This window comes from Botryllus schlosseri, unplaced genomic scaffold (genome assembly GCF_051294905.1).
Source record: "Botryllus schlosseri isolate E-star unplaced genomic scaffold, Bs_hap1 Bs155a, whole genome shotgun sequence".
Classification (NCBI taxonomy): domain Eukaryota; kingdom Metazoa; phylum Chordata; class Ascidiacea; order Stolidobranchia; family Styelidae; genus Botryllus; species Botryllus schlosseri.
The window spans coordinates 3405-24911 of NW_027648764.1; the positions used below are offsets into that span (position 1 = coordinate 3405).

The 21507-nt window shown below is 40.9% G+C and overlaps 1 protein-coding gene across 1 annotated transcript; it reads left to right on the forward strand.

The window, feature by feature from the left end:
* The first annotated feature begins 7542 nt into the window (after positions 1-7542).
* Positions 7543-8372, forward strand: LOC145432773 (ubiquitin-conjugating enzyme E2 2-like). The gene has a single exon (XM_080309593.1). It carries the CDS (start codon positions 7632-7634, stop codon positions 8094-8096), a length of 465 nt encoding a protein of 154 aa, XP_080165719.1. The 5' UTR covers positions 7543-7631; the 3' UTR covers positions 8097-8372.
* The last annotated feature ends 13135 nt before the right edge of the window (positions 8373-21507 follow it).

Genomic DNA, 21507 nt, shown 5'->3' on the forward strand with positions numbered 1-21507 from the left:
AATACCAATTTAAGCGGTGAATCAACTAAGCGCTAAGAACGTAAGGCAGTTACTCGTTGGGGTAGCTGGTTGAATGCTGCTCAATATGATGCCAAGACACCCCACAAGAAATATTCAATGTATGGGAAGGTGAAGGAGTCATTGTAAAGAGTGTCAAACATTCAATCAACGATCCAAAGTTGACTAGTCAGTTAACAAAGATATGCCTTCACTATAACAATATTTCAAACGTAATACTCAAAATGCAAAGTACACCATCAAAGAGGCCCATGCTGATCTAAATGCCCTTGATTTCGGAAAAGATCCGCTTTAGCTCAGAAATTACATTAAGAAGCGATTGGACAAAAACGATGTGAAACAAATTATGGAGCTACAAACATAAGACAATTTAGCAGCGCTTTATGCAAAACTGCAGAATTGTCAACCCACATCAGCGTCTGTGGAGCGCTCATTTTCCTTACTAAAGTCATTTTCCGTCTAAATCGTAACTTCCAACACTCTAACATTCCACACTACATGAAACTATACTACAAGAGTGGTTTAAAATAAAAATGGATGTGTATTACTGTTATGATGCGTATGTTTTACTCTCTAATTCCTTGAGTGACGTTATTGTCATGTAAAAATACACTATTTTCACATAAAGTCATATTATTGATTTTTCAAGGTCATATAAAACGGCCCTTCCCGGACAACTCGGACTTCGTTGAACGGCGGCCACGGCAAGGAACGCGTACGCGTACGACTCGCGAGGCTATCCACGTAGATATTCTTGCCTGTGCAGACGACCTCGCCTTGCTTGCCCCGAATACCGCATCGGCACAGCGCCTCATCAACCAACTAGAGGCCGCCGCCGCTCTTATTGGCCTCCAGATCAATGCCAAGAAGACTGAGGTTCTGGCCATACCAGCTCTGCCGGAGAACGCGACACCAATTCAACTGGGAGAAGTCAGGCTCAAGAATGTCACGAGTTTTATATACCTCGGTATTGACGTCGCGGACTCTGGAAAAGCACCGAAGGCGAGGCGAACAAAGGCCTGGGGCGCGGCAAGACGGCTACATTGCCTCTTCCACTCAAGTGCCTCGCCCCAGCTGTAGACCCGCATTTTACGTGCCACTGTCGAGCAGGTTCTTCTCTACGGAATAGAAGCACTCACGCTGACAGAAAAGCTGGCTAAGACACTCAACGCCAACTACGATGCACTCCTCCGCTACGCACTCGGCATCCACCAATGATCTGCGCAAACTTACAAAAACGGAAAACGGTCCCATGCCGTTTGCTGGCTGCTGAACGACGCTTTCGCCTAATCCAGGGGCGGGCAACTTCTTCAGTCGGCGGGCCGGATATAGGAAAATTAGGAACTTCTCGGGCCGGAATGCTGAATTGATACATTATTCGCCCATTTATCCACATATACAAAGAATACATCGTATTTAATGAATGTATTTTAAATACAGCAATGTAACTTCGAAGCCATTTCTCGCCAATAATGACGAAGACAATGTAGATTTGAGAACAGCATTGTCGTACAGGCACCACCATGTCTGCTTCTCTCTGATCAATCAACACACGGTGCAATTCTTAATTAAGATTTCAAGGCGTTCTATAAGCCCGACACCCCAAGTTTACCAAGATATCACGCGGCTGCAACACCAATGGGTGTGGGTTCGAGTCCGACCGAGGGCGACTTCAGAATACCGATACCTAGGTGTTGGAGGTTTACCTGGGCTCCTCCTCGCCACCTCATCCGCGTCAGCGGTGTCTTACAAAAGCCTAGAGGTGGGCCTTGCTATAAGTCGGCAGTTACGGAAAATAAGAATACTATCGGCCTGGTGTAAATGATCATAGTAGTCGACAAACACCAGGAATACCCCAAAACAAACAAAACCAAGATATTAATTCATCAGGGTTTAGTGGGTGACGAGATAGCGTGGTTGTTCAACTATGTGGCCTATTTTATCTCGATATTGAATTCATGCGGCCCGGGGCCTCCACGAAATTTGAAAGTGGCCCCCAACCCGTTTTGAGTTGGCGACCCCTGGTATAAGCAGTGTCTTACAGAAGCCTAGAAGTGCTCCGAGCTACAAGTCGACGGTTATGGAATCAAAAATAAGAAATATCGGCCCGGTGTCAATGACCATTGTAGTCGACAAACACCATCATGATTACCACAAATGACATTCGAGTTGAGTAGCCTACATCGTAAATGCCGATAATGCAATAAGTCTTATATATATAAGCTCCCCTTCGCACGCTGCGCAAGTGCGCATACATGTGTATAATCACGTACAGTCACTAAAATTTGACGTATGTAAGTAAGATGTGGGGAATCTCGGAAGACTGGAGCCGCAGGCCACACTATCATGTACGATGGAAAACTGTCCGCGGGCCGGACAAAATCCCTTCGCGGGCCGGATCCGGCCCGCGGGCCGTATGTTGCCCACCCCTGGCCTAATCGGTCATCTAGTGCGGCATCAAGACGATCAACCAGCCGCCGCCATCATCAACCACATTCCGACGGAGCCATGGCGCAGAGGTGACTGGAATAGAACCACGTGGCGCTCGACAATAGAGACCGAGCTAGCGCCACGCGGGCTTTCGCTCGAAGACGCCCACGACCGCCCACGCTGGAGGCGGTTGACAAGGGCCCAAAACGGATTATCTTGATGTTCTTTTGTTTCCTGTTTTCTTTTTCCCTTTTATTTAATTATTTAATTGAAAGTCGATATATATATAAAACGGCCCTAGTGATTAGTCGTAGCATGTTGCCATGAGACAAGCCTAACGCAGACACTTTTTGGCTACGCGATTACAAGCCGCATCTTACTATTCTACAAGCCTATACGCAGCTAGGCTTTCGGCAACGCGACCACATGTAACATTTTACCATGACACAAGCACAACGTGATTACAATTATCATGTTGATGTTACCAAGCGCTGGACTTAATGATTCGAGCACTCGAATCTGAATCGAGTACGAATTCTAATTACCCGAGTCAAGTAATGAGAGATGAACATTTTCGAGCTATGAAATGATACGCTCCTTGCTACTAAAAGTTCATTTACAAACGAAAATTATGGCCTTTGCCTTGGATCCTCGATTGGCCGTGTCGCAGCGTGCGAAGCATATAGTACAAAGCTACGCACGTAATGAACGTGAAATATCCTTGAAGTCGTCATCAAATCCACAGCTTTGTCACAGGATACAATGAAATACGTGTGGTCAAAATAATACCAAATAATATTGATTGTGATGTAGAACTGGCATCGTATCGTTTGTGATCGCATAAAAGGTACGTATTTGAACTTTCTGTGTCTTTCATAGCCTCATGACGCCATTACGAGTGATACTCGAATATTCGACTCGACTCGCAGGCGAACACTTGATTCATATTCGAATCACTCGGGTACTTGATTTTGCCCAACCCTAATGTTACCACGACTCCAGCCTAACGCAGAGACTTATCGGCTACGCGATTACAACCGTTACCATTTAAACCAGGGCCCGTGTGGTAGATCTCGAAAAAAATATCCAAGTACTTTGTTGTGAACTTGCAAGGGCTGCTTACAAGGGATGTTGATGACTATTCCGACGTATTAGCATGGCCAGGCGCCTGCGACATTTTCGTAGATCTTCGTTCGTGATCATGATCATAAAGTAAAACAGGGGTCGGGAACCTATGGCTCGCGAGCCATATATGACTCTTTTGGTTATAATAGGGTTACTATATTTTGCAATCGGGAAAGGACGACACTTTTTCAAAATTCTCACACTCACAATACTGGAGTTAAATCCGGAAAAATGGTAATTTTACCACGAAATTGTGGTTGGCTCTACTCCATAAATAGAAATGTTCTTTCACATTTTCCGTTGGTTGACTGTTAAATAAAGGTCATCACTTTCATTCGGACCACGAATTTCCTGTTTAGCGTCATTTATGCCCATTTTCACTCGAATCTATCCATCATCTTACCTCTAAAAGCTGTAAAGAAGGACGAATTGCCAAAGAGGGGGATATTTAGGCGTCCTTGGAGGACATTTTCAAAAACCTGAAAAAGGAGGACAAATCCTCTTAAAGGAGGACTATGGTAACTAGGGTTGCATTTAAAACAAACGGTGTTTTAAAACACTTTGTTTAAAACATGTTTTAAACAGTATTTTAAACAAGTGCCTTTAATGAAAAATTAGATTTTTTTTCAAGTTGTAAAATTATGCCATTATTGAATAAATAGTTTCCAAAAAAGCTGTTGTATGAGCCTACGGATAATTACCACATGATATAACCGACGTATATCGGTATGGCATGGTTGGAACCCTCAAAATATAGTCGGTTCAACAGGAATAGTACAGATAGTTTGTCAAAGGAGGTATATTTACCCTATATTTTCAATTGTCAATGTCAATCCACAATGACGTCACAATTGAATATTCGTGACTTCATGGCTTAAAAAAACATGTTTTAAACAAGGTCCTTGTTTTAAACAAGTTTGTTTTAAATTGATTTTTCTTTTAAATACAACTCTAATGGTAACCCTATAGGTTATCAAATATTTATTTTTGTACAGAATCGATCAATAGTGATCAGTTTCATCACGGCCAGAATTATTAATTTCATGTGGCAGTATGAACATGTCAGTGAGAGGTTAAGTCAATGCCGCCTTCAGGGTTAGGGGCTCGGACTCCTTTTCAAAATCCTTCAATTTAAATTACTGTCGCGCCGGCGACTAATATCACTCCCGAATTCGTTGTACCCGACTCGAAATCTTGGGTTGCACGATACGTTGATTGATCAAATAGAATAACAGACATGGGCCCACACAGTTTTCAAACACACAATTGTCTTCCGGATCTACGGCGCGAAATCAAGTGCCGTGGAAGTGACATTCACAATTAAAAACTCGAATTACAAACAACGCCATAGCTATATCCACGTTTTTGATTGGTAAGTATCGGCGATAGAATATAGGCGTGAAGCACAACGTTATGTTACTGCGGAATACTTCGAGAATTGAGAAGGTAATCAGTAATTAGATTTTCGGATCAATGCGACGGTTACATTCGATAATATCCGTTATGGTGTGTTCTAAGCTATATTTACGACGAATTGCGCTATCAATGGCGAGGATTGGCCCGTCTGGGCCTTAGGCCCACCTCTCGTTTCGGACTTTATTTTCAAACAATAAATTTACAATTGAATAGTATATTCATATTGAAATGAACCCGAATATTTTCGGCTGACACTCGTCAGGGGTAATCGTCAGCAACTAGTAGAGAATTCAAAGGAACAGCGTATATCAACAATCGTACGCTGTTCTTTTAAATTCTCTACTAGTTGCTGACGATTACCGCTGGCGAGTGTAAGCCGAAAATGTATTGGGGTTCATTTCAATATGAATATACTATTCAATTGTATATTGAAGTTCTGCACCTCTAAGAAGCTGCTCAAACAATAAATATGCGAATCGCGTGATTTTGAAAGAAATTTGTTGAAAATCCAGTCATTCATGAACAATGTTCATAGAACATCGATAGAAAATAGCAATAGCGTTTGAAGGTTTGACAATTTTCGTTCACTCATCCTGACGACAGGCGAGTCACTGCATTACTATAGCCTCCCCTGACCACACATTACTGATGTACTGTAGGCTACAGTGTTTGCCTCCACTTATTGCATGTGATGAGGGGTTCTCGCATTTAAATAGGCACCACGAAGAAGCTACGTTCTCATAACTCAAGTTTTACATGCTCAAATTCGTAACTCTCACGTGGCCCTTTGACCGAAAAGGTTGGCAGTCCCTGATTTGAACGCTAAACGCAAGTACTTTCCGGATGCGCGATTACAACCGTCGGATGTCACCATTTAAATCCGAACGCAGATAATTTCCAGTTACTGGGAAATAGCCGTCGAATTCTGCTACTATAGGATTGCATTCTAGGAAAATATCAATTCGAGACAAACATGTCTATGGCATGGCCCTTTTTTCAATTAAAAGCCTCCCACGCATACATGCTGCCGAATCGCATTGGTCATACATTCAAGATTCCGGCGCGTTTACTATTACCGGTACCGGCGATACTGCCAGTATTGCGCAATGTGCCACGTGCACGTAACACCGGGGTATTCACCGCATCTTATCTCTCGCGAGTAGGCTGGGCAAAATCGAGTACCCGGGTGATTCGATTCTGAATCACGAATTCTGCTTCGTGTCGAGTCGAGTAATCGAGTATCACTTATTATGACGTCATAACCGAATCCAGTATTTCAAAGTACATATATGTACCTTATATGCCACCACAAAGAATATAATGTTCGTTATCCATCATATTAAACAGGGGTGGGCAACATACGGCCCGCGGGCCGGATCAGGCCCGCGAAGGGATTTTGTCCGGCCCGCTGACACTTTTCCGTCTTATATGATAATGCGGCTCGCGGCTACAGTCTGGCGAGATTCCCCGCTACTTGCTTACTACGTCGAATTTTAGTGACTGTATGTTATTATATTCAATACATGTATGGGCACATTGCGCACTGCGCAGCCTGCGAGAATGCAGCTTACTCGTAAGTTCGTCGAAACGGGAAGAGTTGCATTTTCGGCATTTACGACGTGCTCAACCCTAATATCGTTTGTGGTAATCGTGGTGGTTGTCGTCTACAATGGTCATTTACACCAAGCCGATATTCCTTATTTTTGATTCCGTAACCGGGTCGCGGGCCACTTTTCAAATGTCGTAGAAGCCGCGATCCGCATGAATTCAATATCGACATAAAATAGACCACACAGTTGAACAATGACGCTATCACGTCACCTATTCAGCCCTAATGAATTGATATCTTGGTACATTTCGGGTACTGGGCTTATCGAACGCCTTGAAATCTTAATTAGTGATTGCTGCGTGCGTTGATTGATCAGAGAGAAGCATACATGGCGGCGCCTGTATGACAATGCTGTTTTAACATTGTCTTCGTCATTATCGGCGAGAAATGGCTTTGAAGTGACATTGCTGTCGTTAAATACATTCATTAAATGCGATTTACACCCTTGTATACGTGGATAAATGGGCGAATAATGCATCGATTCAGCAATCCGGCCCGCCAAGTACATAATTTCCCTATATCCGGCCCGCCGGCTGGAGAAGTTGCCCGCCCCTGATATTAAAGATAGATAGGTATTTTTTGGACCACACTGATCTCATTTCACTGGGTGGCAATGTTGTGGAATGATCATGACTTCAGAAATGCGTTATTCCCAATAACGTTTGTAGCTTTGTATACTATGTATTGTGTGCTACGGTAGGACCAGTCAAGGTTTCAAGGCTTCCTCTCTGAAAATGAGTATCGAAACTATAATTCTTGTTGATAAATTAACTTTCAGCGGCGAGGAGCGTATAATTTCAGTACTCGAAAATCGTATTTTACTACTCGACTCGAATCATTAAAATTACTACTCGATTCAGATTCGAGTACTCGAATCATTATGCCCAGCCCTACTCGCGAGTCGCGATAGATATATATTATCGTCGATAGCCCCTTGCTTCCTTTATCAACATCACGTCTGTTGAAAGGAACCGGACCGAAGTTACTGTAAAGAAGCAACTCGCCAGAAGAAACGAGAGAGGGTTGCTATTTTATGGCGAAGAATAGGCTGCAGTTCGAGTGTCGACAGATCGCTCAAGAACTACAAGCGAATCCCGAGATTTTACAAGCGGCACCACTCGACGACTCGGACATCTACGTTTGGAAAGCCATATTGAGCGGACCTTCGGAAACACCGTACGAGGGAGGAATATTCCAGCTGCGAATAGAATTTCCAACGGCATATCCTTTCAAGCCCCCGAAAATCATATTCGTCACCAAGGTTTACCATCCGAACATACGTGAAGACGGGGCGATATGCATTAATGACGACGAGAGGACGCCAGTTTCGACCTTGGATAAGGTTTTACTGTCCGTTTCATCATTGCTAGCTACGCCAAATCCAGACGATCCAATGGACGCTGAAGTTGCAAAATTATACAAGAATAATCCTCATGTCTTTTGGAAGAGGGCGCGAGAGTCGACAGAGATGTACGCCATGCGGCTGGATCCCACATGATTATGATTACAATTAGCAAGTTTTTTCCATCTGTCTGCACTGGAATCGACTTATATTAAAATCCACCGACCGCGCTTGTGTTATCAGAAGCAATTTTTAGTTAATCTAAAAATTGGCCACTAGCTGCGCTCGCGGTTTGCCTGTATTTCATGTTGTTTGTTTCTATGACGTCATAATTGGTTGTATGCAATGTAGCTAGATGCATGTTTTTGAAATCCTCCATTTGCTGACGATTGCCCTTGAAGAGTGTCAGCTCGAAAAGCTTCGGGTTTAATATATTTTACTATGAATATATTATTAAAATGTATATTAAAGTTCTGTACCCCAAAGAGTCTCTTCAAATAGCAAGTTACCTAACGTGATTATATATTATCACTTGCTATTACGTTATGGCTATTTACGTTTATGGGCTCTTAGCTGCGGCTTTAGTGAATATAGAAATATTATGTGGAAATATTTTTGGAATTCTTGCCACGATTCTGAAGTTCTTGTGGAAACATATGTCAATTGTTCATATCGCAGGAAACATCGGCTTTCTCGACAAAAATTCGCTACATCGGCGATCTCGGTATCGTTACAAAATCCAGATATCGGCGTGTGACCCGGCCTATCATTGCTTTCGTGCAATCCAACAAGGTCTATATGAACAGGAATATCAAGCGTATATGGCGCTACCTTTTCTCTATACCGAAAACCCCAAGCTACATTATTCTGGATTCGCTCAATAGAAAACTGCAACAGGTACTTGCATTGATCGCTTTCGCAAGACTTCGCAATGAAGTTTGAGAATAATCAAAACTATTGAATTAAATTGCGATACGGAAATTTCATGAAACGAAGATTTTTCCGAAATGTAAACGACAGCTTGGCGCATCTAAAATGTCAGATGTGAGAATTGCAACAATCTTGCAGAAACACAAATGAATATCCAAAGTAACCATAGGCCTCTTTCAAATAATTATAATAGGTATTGGACAATTTGAAAATTGCTACATTGGTCCATTGATAACTACACATTTCATCGGTGGAAAGGAACGCAACTTGGTGATGAATTCAATCACATATATTACTGCAAGTGCGAAAATGAGTGTGGGGTAATAGAAATTAGCAATTGATTGACTGTAATAGAGAGATTTGCTCGTGTGAACATATTGAAATATTACATATTTTCCGAATAAAGTAGAAATAAATAGCTGGTTCGTGTTACAGAACTTGAATATAGCTTCGAATACAAGATCCATTGTAAAATAATATTTATTGAACTCGAAGACTTTTCGGGTGCCTCTTTTCAAGAGTTAACGGCACACTAAAGGGATTTAAACAGATTTAAAAGCAAAACCAAAAAGGCATAGTATGACGCAACCATCAAAATCACAGACCATGAAATTCGCATTGTACCGATGGCAACAATAACAAACTATGAAGTATACGGACATCGGTACTATAGTAGCAACGCAATTTGTAAATAAACAGTTTCACGCACGAAACAACACGCACTAATGATAAATTTGTAGGTTATAGAGGAACCACAGTAGTTCCTTTCGATGTAGAGGTTTGTTTTGGTCAGGCGTGCGTCCAACGTAAACGTAATCCAAAATGATCTACTCTACTATGCGGTAATCGAATCCAGAGAGAGATTATGATTTACCGCGTCGTTATGCAATGACGTCCCACTTACGTTTACTACGCTATACAATCATGAAAAATTAGGCAGCCTAAGATATAGGCTAACAGAGTATTCCTCATTTAAGGCAAATTCTCTCAATATAAATAAAGCCGTTTGCTTGTTGCAAAACAAGAAAGTTGGAATTTGATGGCGGCGAATCGACTGCAGCTCGAGTGTCGAAATTTCGCTCAGGAAACACAAGCGAATTCCGAGATTTTACCAGCAGGCCCGATAGACGACTCGAATATCTATGTTTGGAAAGCAATATTGCACGGGCCAACAGAAACACCGTACGAGGGAGGACGATTCCAGCTGCGAATCGAATTTCCTGCAGAATATCCATTCGAGCCGCCGAAAATCATGTTCGAAACCAAGGTATATCATTCGAACATAAGTCGAGAAGGTGCGATTTGCATTACTGACAACGAGTCCAGACGATCAAATGGACGCTGAAATTGCAAAATTATGCAAAACCAATCTCCCGGCCGTTAGGGACATGGCGCGACAATGGACAGAAATAAACGCTATGGGGATATATGGATAGTCTTAACGTGATTATGATTATACATAGCAATTTGCCCAATGAGATGATTTATCACTCGGCTATATGATTTTATAGGTGCGTAGCTGCGCTTATATTGTAAATAAATGAGTGAAATTGTGGGATATGTGTTGCAAATTTTTACCATCTGAGGTTCTAGTTGAAATATCACATATGCTCATTGCTCATATCGCAGGAAACATCGGCTTTCTTGCAGAGAATTCCAAGCCTGTAAAATGGTGCGATACGGTTGATCTCATATGTACCCTTACGTACCAAATTATCTCCTTACTACCGTAGGCATCGAATTTCGCGAATATCGCTTCGAAGCATCAAAAGTTATACACAAATATTTTTCCAATATTTTGCCCCATGTGTTTGATGACTTTTTTATACCTGCTAAAAATGTCCACTCCCATTAGGCTACACGATATCCTCGTCAAAAGGAAATATCTACTTGGCCCCTCCCAATAGCAACCTGACTAAGAGATCTATCGACTACTCAGGACCTATCATCTGGAATGAACCACAACATATCCGTGAATTGCCTTATAACAGATTCAAAAAAAAACTTAATCTCCTCTTGTCGGTATTTTAACACTGTTGTCCTACCTTGCCCAGACATTGCTTCATTGATCATTTACTACCATCGTTTACTTTTTCTTTTTTATTGTCCTCATATAACTAACATGTTTTACAGTCAGGCTGTATAGAGTCAAGTGTGCCTGGTTGAAGCGGGTGTGATCAGACTAGTCGACCTCCACGGTCGGCTCGATCATTCCTATATCTGATACCGAACACTGTGCAATGGTGCATGCATATTTTAAGTACCACCATTATTATTATTATTATTATCACAAACATGAGTGGTGCTTTTCGCCATTTATGGCCTTGTGCGCCACGGTCGTCAGGAAATTCAAATCAAGCAGTAACTAAATGAACTTATTACAACTTATCACGAACTCAGCGACGGCAGTGGACAATTGCGATGACGAGAGTAGGTTGCGTATGGTAAACGGTACATGTAACTGATTGCAATAGGTTATTAAAAATGATCGATGAAAGTCGTATTTAATGCACGATATCAAAAAGTGTTCGACTGTTTCGATGACACCGCATTCTTCGCACATCGGAGAGTCTGAGCAGCCGATTCTGAATAAATGGGATGCTACTCCACAGTGTCCTGACCGTAGTCGAAATATCAGGCGTTCGATATGGCGACTGCCGTTTTTCTCGGGTCCTGTGGTGAGTGTGCTGTGGAATTGCTTGTAGTGGGATCCCCGTTCATCGGCAGAGTATTCGCATTGCCAGATCTCCTGGGTAACTTTCTTCATCTCGGCTTTGGCGTCTGGCACGGTAATGATTGGAGTTTGGCTCGATTGATTTTGCGTTGACGAGCCTACTCGGGCTAATTCGTCTGCTTTCTCGTTACCTGAAATTCCTGCGTGTCCTGGAACCCAAGAAAATTCAACAGCGATACTGGTATCATGTATATGTTTAAATATTTCCAATATGGATACAATAACGTTATTTGATGGTCGGTTCAGAGGTCTAGAAACCGCCGTTAATGCGGATAGGCAATCTGAGAAGATGACGTAAGTGTGGTTTCGCGTGCCGTGGTCGAGTATCCAAGATAATGCATGCTCAATCGCCTTCAATTCCATTGTAAAGGCTGATGATATCGGTGAGCAGGTACGAGAGATTGCGATATCATGCACCGGAATATATACCCCGTAGCCAGCGCCATTGGAATTTTTTGAGCCGTCTGTGTAGATTGCCACACAGCCCCCATATCGTTCAAACATGAAATCTAGGCATATGGAGTACCACCATCATTGCTGTTTTTTTATGTAATTTGGTTGGATGAAAAAAAAGACTCTCTCGGAAAAATATGTTATGACGTCGATTTCGGTTTCGGTTGAAATCCGGATTTCGGCGTAGGGAGATGTGTTACCAATGATTCACTACATGGGTCCGAAAATACTTAAAAAACTCCCTATGGGAATCCCATGATTCCACTCCGTGAATTTGTTTACAGCAGATGCATGTTGGCGTAATATTTTCTCACATCAACATAACTTTGACCTGCGCGAGTTGTGGATATAATGATATAGGGATATATAATGGTATCAAATAAATTCAGATCGACTTATGCATTCTATTTGTAACCTTCAACACGAACAAAACAGCAATCATTTTTATTGTGAAGTGTAAGGCTTGTGCTAGGCTATTGGACGACACATATATGTTTATTCAATACCATTCTTGAGTGGATATTTTTCGATTGCATTACAAAATTAATGGTGTGGGGGTCGGTGATAACATAACCGAATCACGCAAAATAGTTGGACGAACCAATCATGCTACGACAGAAACACGCATACATACAGTGGTGCCGTATGTCATATTGACCTGTGGTATTTTATCGTCATAACAAGCTATTTGGCAGTCAAAATGTCGATTTACGGCAATATGTATGTACCCTCAAATGAGTAAGTCGGAGCATAAATCGAAAAGTCATTTTTGTGAATATTTGAGGTAATATTCATTCTATATTTCTAAGGTGGCGACCAAATGTTCTTCTTTGACTTGCTGCAGCTTAGATTAGTGCACAGCAACAAAAGCTGGGACACCTGAGTTTTGAGCGTATGTCTCAAAGATCCGAAGGTGCCTTTTTAGCCACCCGGTGGGGGCCGATGATACGAGCAACCAATTTTGAACGTTCCTGAATACTTTTTAGGGTATAATCATGTATATATCCGCAATAGACATGGTGTCTTGACCAGACATGGGGTGATTACTTCATGAATGTAATCGATTGCGATTACGATTACTTCGGAATCACGCGATTACGATTACGATTACAGCAAAATCAGGAAGTAGTCGATTACGATTACGATTACATTGGCAAAGTAATCACGATTACTCACGATTACATTTAGTTTGCATTTCAGCAGTTATATTGGAAGACAATACATGGATTGCGCTGAAAATGCCTAATGAGATAACATATTTCTTTAAAACAGATGCGACATTTGCTTGTTACGTCATAATGTACATATTGCCCATTTTATAAAGGACGATTATCGCACCCAATGATTTGCATTCTTGCCAGGTCCATAACTGCTGCACCCGAAATTCCCCAATAGGGTGGGGAGCGTGCTCGGAGGGGACTCGAAAGTATTTCGTGAACCAACATAAATTATAGAGTATTCTCGACAGATTTCATTAACTTGAAAATTCTCTTTGAGCTTTGCCATTTAAATGTCTCTAGATAGCTTGATTTCGAAATGCAAACGTCTCCCCTCAAGAAATGAAGGATGCATAACTCATAGTAATAGGCATTTTGGTGCCAGTCAATACCGCGACCCGACACACCAAAAGACATATGCAGTTTCGGCCAACATGCGACTCTACGAAGTGTGCTATCAAAGAAAGACGTTGGCCGAAATTTGGGGTATGTGTCCATTGTCAATAGCCGCGCTGGGTGGGCGTGACCAACAGTCCGGTCCTTCCAATCTGAGCCCACGATGCAAATGCCACGCAGGCACCCACAGAGCATTAGACATGACAATTTGTGTGTGCGTCTCACGAAAGTTTTTTTTTTAGTCTGCTAAGTTTGGGGCACTAATATCTTTTGACTATATAACAGACCGGAGGTCACGAATTAACAACATGCACTACAGTAATTATTGCAATATACCAGATGTTATAATTATGGATCACGCGCCCCCTGCTCTTCAGGTAAGTCTGACCATCGGGGGCTGAGATAGGATTAATAATGCAATATAATGCAATTAACAATGTTATTGACGAAATTAAATCTTCAAGTTAAAAATTGACTACCCTTTGGGGCCCCAAGACCAACGTTTGGGGTGGAGGACGATTTTGCTGTTTTGATCCCGATTCTATAGCTACAACCCACGCTAACATGGTATATAAGCCGATGGCTATGGCGGCAGGTCCAAATCTTCAGTAAAGAATTGTGAAATAGCAATCGACGCCCGTTTTGAGTAGAATAATATGAGAATAGGAGAAGGTGAAAATAAAATTCTGCCTTCAACTTAATACCGATAATGTAATGCAAGCTGGCATTACGAGAAACGGCAAAAAACGGCGCGGTTGTAATATATATCAGCTATCAGCAGCTGTTGATTTTTAATGCTTCGTTGTGGAAACCGTAATATTTTATTTGATGAGTACAAAATTTCAAACCTTTGTCTGGTGGACGTTCGTACCAGCACATAGGCCTACTGCTCGCCAAGCAGCAACGGTTAAATTGCGTTTAACTAAGCATAACCAAACATCAATACAAAAGTTGCCATATTAAACTAGGCAGAGAGGTGATTAATTATCCTGCAGCGAGGTAGTGGCGTCTGAAATGTATTGATGACCCGATATACTGAACGGTGGGTGTTTTACAATCACACTAATGTACATCGAATATCTATTTACTATAAGTGTGGAATGTGGATACTTCTTACGCAAAGACGAGCAAAGCTAATAGGCTACTTCTGACGTAATAATGAGCAAAGGCATTTGAAAATCAGACGTTTGTGACTCAATAACTGGTATAATATCTCTTGCTTGTTAACGAATGTTCAGTTTATGTCACAGTCGTCGTACAAATAAAAAGTAATCGTTCTTTCACAAAGAAATCGATTAAATATGCGAAGTAGTCGATTACGATTACGATTACTTCGGAATTTTTTCGATTGTAATCGATTGCGATTACGATTACTTGAAAATGCTGTAATCGTCGTAATCGATTGCGATTACTAATCACGATTACCCCATGTCTGGTCTTGACTACATTGATTATTTACACCAGGCCGATATTCTATATTTTTGATTCTGTATTTGCCGACTTGTAGCACGGCCCACTTCTAGGCTTTTATTAGACGGCGGTCTCGCGTCTCAAAATGCTGGGCTATAGCTAAAGATCGACTGTCATCGGCTGAACATTGGGGGGGGGGGGGGGGCAGAGATCATTTTGTAATTTTGATCCATCGATACCACATCTCCCCTATACCCATACCATTGTTTACATTCCGTGCAATCTGTACTCTGGCCATCCAACAGGGTATATATTAGTGATTCTCAAACTGTGACCCCCCACACCCCTTACGGGCGTGTAATCATCTGAGAGAAATGACGTTTATGAACTGGGAATTAATTTAATTTGTCCTGAAACACCCACGTTTCTACAGCGGCAATAATCCTAATTATATTTCGATTGTAAATGCCATGGTAGCGTCGTACTATCCACATACACCGATGCTATATTGCGACTGATACCAGACCTAGCACCGATCACAAGATGTATCTGAATTATGATTCACTGATGAATGCGTGTAGCTGTAGGTGTCAGCTTATGCTTTTATGGTCTGTCTGTCAAGCATCTGTGCAGAGAGCGTAGATATAAACACAAAGTTGGGGAGAAATAAGATATTTTGCATCAAGGTTCTGTCAGATGCCATGCCGAACTAGCCACTCCGAGTGTACTCAATTAGGACACATTTTGAAGAATGCCACTGTGAAGAAGCGTATTTTACGACATCCCAAAAGTAATCAATTGAATTATTTCCTTGCCGCACACCTGCGACACGAAGAAAAATAATTTTGGTTGCACGAATAAGTGCCAAGTCTGAATGGCGTGCGGTAATAAGGGCCATTTGTTTTTTATTTAGCTTATTATGGTCAGGCACGTTTGGGCCAAGCGGCAACTCAGAGAGTATAAGGGATTAAACACAAAAATCGCTGAGACCATTGCACATAATTATTTTTGACAAAATATTCCACTTCGCGATCTTCGCGATTTGCTTCCAGCTCAAAATTGCTGCTCTGTGCATAGTCCAGGGTGCTATCACATGCTTTCCCCTTAGAATAGAATTCATGGGTATTCGGGAAATCGCCTCACATTGTTATGGCCGGTATTCCGTGCGATCATATCACGAACACGATGAAAAAAATCTTCGGGAATTCGGAAAACTATCTTCGGCAATCCACGAACACTCAATACCACTCGTGTTCGTGCGATCGCCGTTCGAAGAGACTTCTTCGTTTCGACTTCATTTTTACTACGCCCCAGTCTTGCATAGTTCTCTTTTGTATTCCGCCACAGATTTCCTTTGAAGAGACTTCAAATCGAACCACTTATCCTGCGGCATTTAGTATTTCAGTCGTCTCCTGCCACATTCCGTCAACCATAGCTTTTGTTTTCGAATTGGAGATGCCTCCAATAAGAAATTTATAGTTTCCTTCTACCTTTCCGACGAGCAGATCAACCTCATCCGTACACCACCGTCTTGGCATATTGCTGACTTCTTGGCAGGGTTAGTACACGTACACTCATTTCACTGCCTAAATAAGTGATGCCCGACCTGTGTGTCGCGATAGATTGTCGCGTGTGTCGCGAATATTTTCGGGAATTCAGAAAATAACTTTATAAAACTTTAAACAGGCATGCAGAGATGCAGATAACCATTTGCTATTCGAGCGCGCTCTTAGTGTATCAATAGCTTCTAGTAGTTAACCGTGACATCGAAGACAATTATAACACTGCCGATAGAGCGGGGTAATTGCTATGTCATTGGGCTATTATGTGGAAAATTTAGCTCTCGAAAAGTCTTCGATTCGCTTCCAGCTCATAATTAATCAAGTCATAAACAAATCATCATTCCGCAAATTCTGAGCTCATTGTCTGGACTTGTGCTTGTACTTTAATATTAATCCCCAGAATTTGCCCGTAACAATTTAGATGGTTATTCAAGCAATCAAGGACGAATTCTTTCCAGCAGACGAGCTACCAAGCAAAAGACCTTCATGGAAATTTCATGCCGGTGACGTCATATTTTGTGATACGATTGTTGACGTACAATGTTGTTTTCAATTATGTTCTAGTTGCTGACGATTACCCCTGACGAGTGTGAGCCGAAAATATTCGGGTTAATTTCGATATGAATATACTAATCAATTGTAGAAATTAAGAAGTCTCGGGAATAAGTATCCTTTTCGACTGGGCCAGTTTCATATCTGTTTCGCGTTTTCTTTTTACTACCACTGTGACGCAACGAGCGGTGTTAAATTTCGATCTCAGAAGTTAAGAAAATCGAATTTTATTTCATTCGACCTAAAGGTTGACAGATATAATATTATACCATATAATATTCCAAATTCTCAACAAAGTTGGAGCTGGAAATGCCACTGAAGCTAGACCGAAAGTATCCAGTGGCCTACGCTATACTAAATCAACTTGTAGTGCTGTGCCATGAACGATCAAATTGCTCGATTCGATTTGTCATTCATGTACCAATACGGTTTGAATATTTTTATATACGGAATGGACGACACTTTTCATAGGTAGCAACAGTTACCAAAGTCGACGAGGACATGAATAAATCTTATATTTATACAGTAGGGCTGTTCAAAAATAGCTTTTTTTCCTGAATCTTGATGGTTACGTAATTAAATCGTTAGGTTGCCTTAAAAAACGACGCACACCAAATTTTAATTCATTCCAACGAATAATCGCTAATTTCGTACAGTTTGAAAATTTTGAATTTACCCAAAGATGCAAAAAAAATTGTTGTCAGATTTTTCTGTTATCCCCATGAAATCGTTGCGCTGTCTTCAAAGACGATGCAAAACAAATTTGACTCAATTCCAACCAGTAGAAGCGGAGCTATTTGAGTTTTTCGATGATAATTCTTGGATTATCCACCGATCTAGGATAATCCCCGAATTATCGAAGAAAACCAACGAACTGTTGATGTGATGTCAGTCCATCACTGGGGCGGCATTACAAAACAACTACCGCACTGCGGAATCAATATTTACTGTCACAATTCGAGAAAAACGGACAATCGCGATTACAAAACCCTCAATACCGATATCTTCGAAAGCATTTATACCAGGGGTGGCCAACCATTTCGGCTAAAAGGCCACATGGAATTCAATTGACGAACGAGTGCGCGGGCCACTAGCCGCGCGAATGAACTAGATCACTAGGTCAATAATAATATTACTCCGAGTATAATGCGCTTCTACTGTATATTGCATATACCGCCCGGTGGGATCAGTTTGCAAGGACAGGACTATTCGGAATCTGGACATATCGATATAGAAGGTTTCCCCTAATCTGCGACATTCATTTTGTGCCTAGGTTTCATCGTAGACCAGTGGTTCTCAAAAGTTTTAGACTCGCCACCCCCCACCCCTTTATTATAGTGAAAATTTTCGCGCCCCCATATCGTCATTTCACCAAATGCAACCGGAATTCTAGCAATCCCAACGGATACATTGATGGCATGGAAGGTTATGAACGTTGATGAGAGAATTCTAAAATATGAAATTCGGACTATACACGAAGCAATAACTACAAGAACCCTTCTTGTGCTCAAAACTATAATGACCAAATATTTACTGTCATTGCGCGAGGCAGATCCTTGTTTCATTTGAAAGCCCTAGAATCAACAATCATCCAATTGATCAAGCCTATTTTATGTAGACAAAAAGATTTTCTGTATAACTTACAAATTTCCCATTAGTGCGTTCTAATTCGTGTTTGTTATTGTTTAGTTTCAAATTGCTATGTTACTATAGAATAGTACCGGTTGCCAGTAAACTCGCCCCAAAGTAAATTCGGCCCGTCGAATTCGGCCCTCGGTCACTTTGGCCGTCGGTGAATTCGCCCGTCGGTAAATTCGGCCCTCGGTAAATTCGGCCAGGGCCAGAGTAACAATAACAGTTACAATACCATTACCTAACCTGAACCCTAACCCTAATCCTAACCCTAATCTTAACCTAACCCTAACCTAATCCTAACCCTAAACCTAACCCCTAACCCCTAACCTCCAAATCACTTGATAATATTATAATTATGTAATATAATACACATTATTAGTTATTAGTTATTAGTAGGTTTAGGGTTAGGATTAGCGTTAGGGTTAGGGTTAGGTTAGGATTAGGGTTAGGTTAGGATTAGGTTTAGGGTTAGGTTAGGGTTAGGTTAGGGTTAGGGTTAGGTTAGGTTAGGGTTAGGTTAGGTTAGGGTTAGGTTAGAATTAGGGTTAGGATTAGTGTTAGGGTTCAGGTTAGATAATATTATAATTATGTAATATAATACACATTATTAGCTCGTAATACAATTTCACACAATGTTCTCCGAGGGCCGAATATACCGATCGAATTCGGCTGTCGGTAAATTCGGCCCCGTAAACATCGGCATATATATATACATATATATATTTATACGCATACCCTGTTCTCCAAATCACTTGATAATAATATAATTATGAAATTAATTCACATTAATAGTTGGTAATACATTTTTATAAAAAATTCTCCGAGGGCAGAATTGACCGAGTAACCAGTGAATTGACCGGTGAATTCGGCCGTCGGTAAATTCGGTCCCCGTGAATATCCGCGCTATCTCCCGTGATTACGCGATCTACGCATACCCTGACATCCAAATCACTTAATAATAGTATAATTATGTAATTAATTCATGTTAACGGTTGGTAATACATTTTAATACAATATTCTCGGTGGCCGAATTTACTGATGTAATGGCCGAATTTGCCTGGGCCGAATTTACTTTGGGGCGAGTTTACTGGCAACCATAGTACCGTACACTTCAAGTTTGATATTGTTGCCATTGTTACATTGCGGACTTCATGGTATGTAATTTCTGATTGTTACGTCATACTTCGCCTTTCTGGTTTTGCTTTTCATTCTGTTTAAATCCCTTCAGTGTGCCGTTAACTCTTGAAAAGAGGCACCCGAAAAGTCTTCGAGTTGAATAAATATTTTACTACAATGGATGTTGTATTGAAAGCTATCTTCAAGTTCTGTACCACGAACCAACTGTTTAAATATGAATTGGAAGTAAATCGCGAGTCAAATCTTTATTCGATACGGTTGTTTGTCGCCCATCTATCGCCGTGCGGACAGTTCTCGGATACGCAACAATATTCAATGAATGTTACCATTCTATCGCCTTTCGGAGAGAATTCTCGTATACGCAACAATAATCAACGATTGTTTCCATGCTATCGCCGAATGCAGAGAGATTACCGCTACGCGGCAATATTCAACGAATGTTATCATTTTATCGTCATGCTCAGAATGTTTTTAAATCCACGCAACAATATTCATGGAATGCACCGAAAACCACAAGCTACATATAGACTGATTTCGCTCCGAAATAAACGGTAACAAGAACTCTACTCTGTAAGAACGTTAGGGAGTAATCAAAACTATTGAATTTTATTGCTATACGTTGCTTGGCAGGCTATTTCAATAATATCGAAGAATTCTGCGAAAGGTAGAACGCTAGTTTAGCGCATATAAAATGTCATGTCAGATGTAAATGCGAGAAATCGATATCAGAGCTAATAACTACAAATCATAGATCTCATTAAAATAATAGAAATTCGACAATATAAAAGTAACTACATGATATCATTAATAACTATACAACAGTGGTGATGAATTCAATTATAGGGTTTACATCACGGGCAAAAATGCGTGCGGGGTAATGAAAGTTTTGCGAATGAGAGAGTTTTGCTCATGGGAACGGATTGAAGTACTACATACCTCCGACTAACGTGAAGTAGCAGAGTAATCGGAAAAATATTTATATTTTGTAGTTTTCGCACTTTAGATTGTAGAAATAAGCTCTCATGTTAACTTTGAAACCGTCTGATGTTAGGCATACCCAATCGACAAAAACAAATAGACCAAATTCATTCAAGCGCGAGCTCAAGTCATTTTTCCCAGTGCTCACATTCACATCACCTTCGAGTACGCGATCGTATGACTGATGTATAGCAGAGTTGGATCAATTACATTAATTCAGTTCAATTACAATTACAATTACAGTTAATCCCATGCATGTTTCAATTACATTACAATTACTCAATGCTAAAAATATCAAAAAACAATTACAATTACAATGACTGTTAAACATATAATTTATTACAATTACAATTACTGTTAGACATGTAATTTATTACAATTACAATTACCATTAAACATGTAATTGAGTCGGTAGAGAAGTGTTCTTTGACAACCGTAGAGACGTAATTAGCAACAATCTCAAGCTACCCAAGTTTCATTCATGATACGTACAATACCCTTTAATTAAAAAAAAAACTCGAACATATTCAATGACAGCAATTAGCAACAGCAACAGAGCAATT

Coding starts and splice junctions, on each gene's coding strand:
- LOC145432773 (XM_080309593.1), top strand. CDS start 7,632: ATGGCGAAGAATAGGCTGCAGTTCGAGTGTCGACAGATCGCTCAAGAA.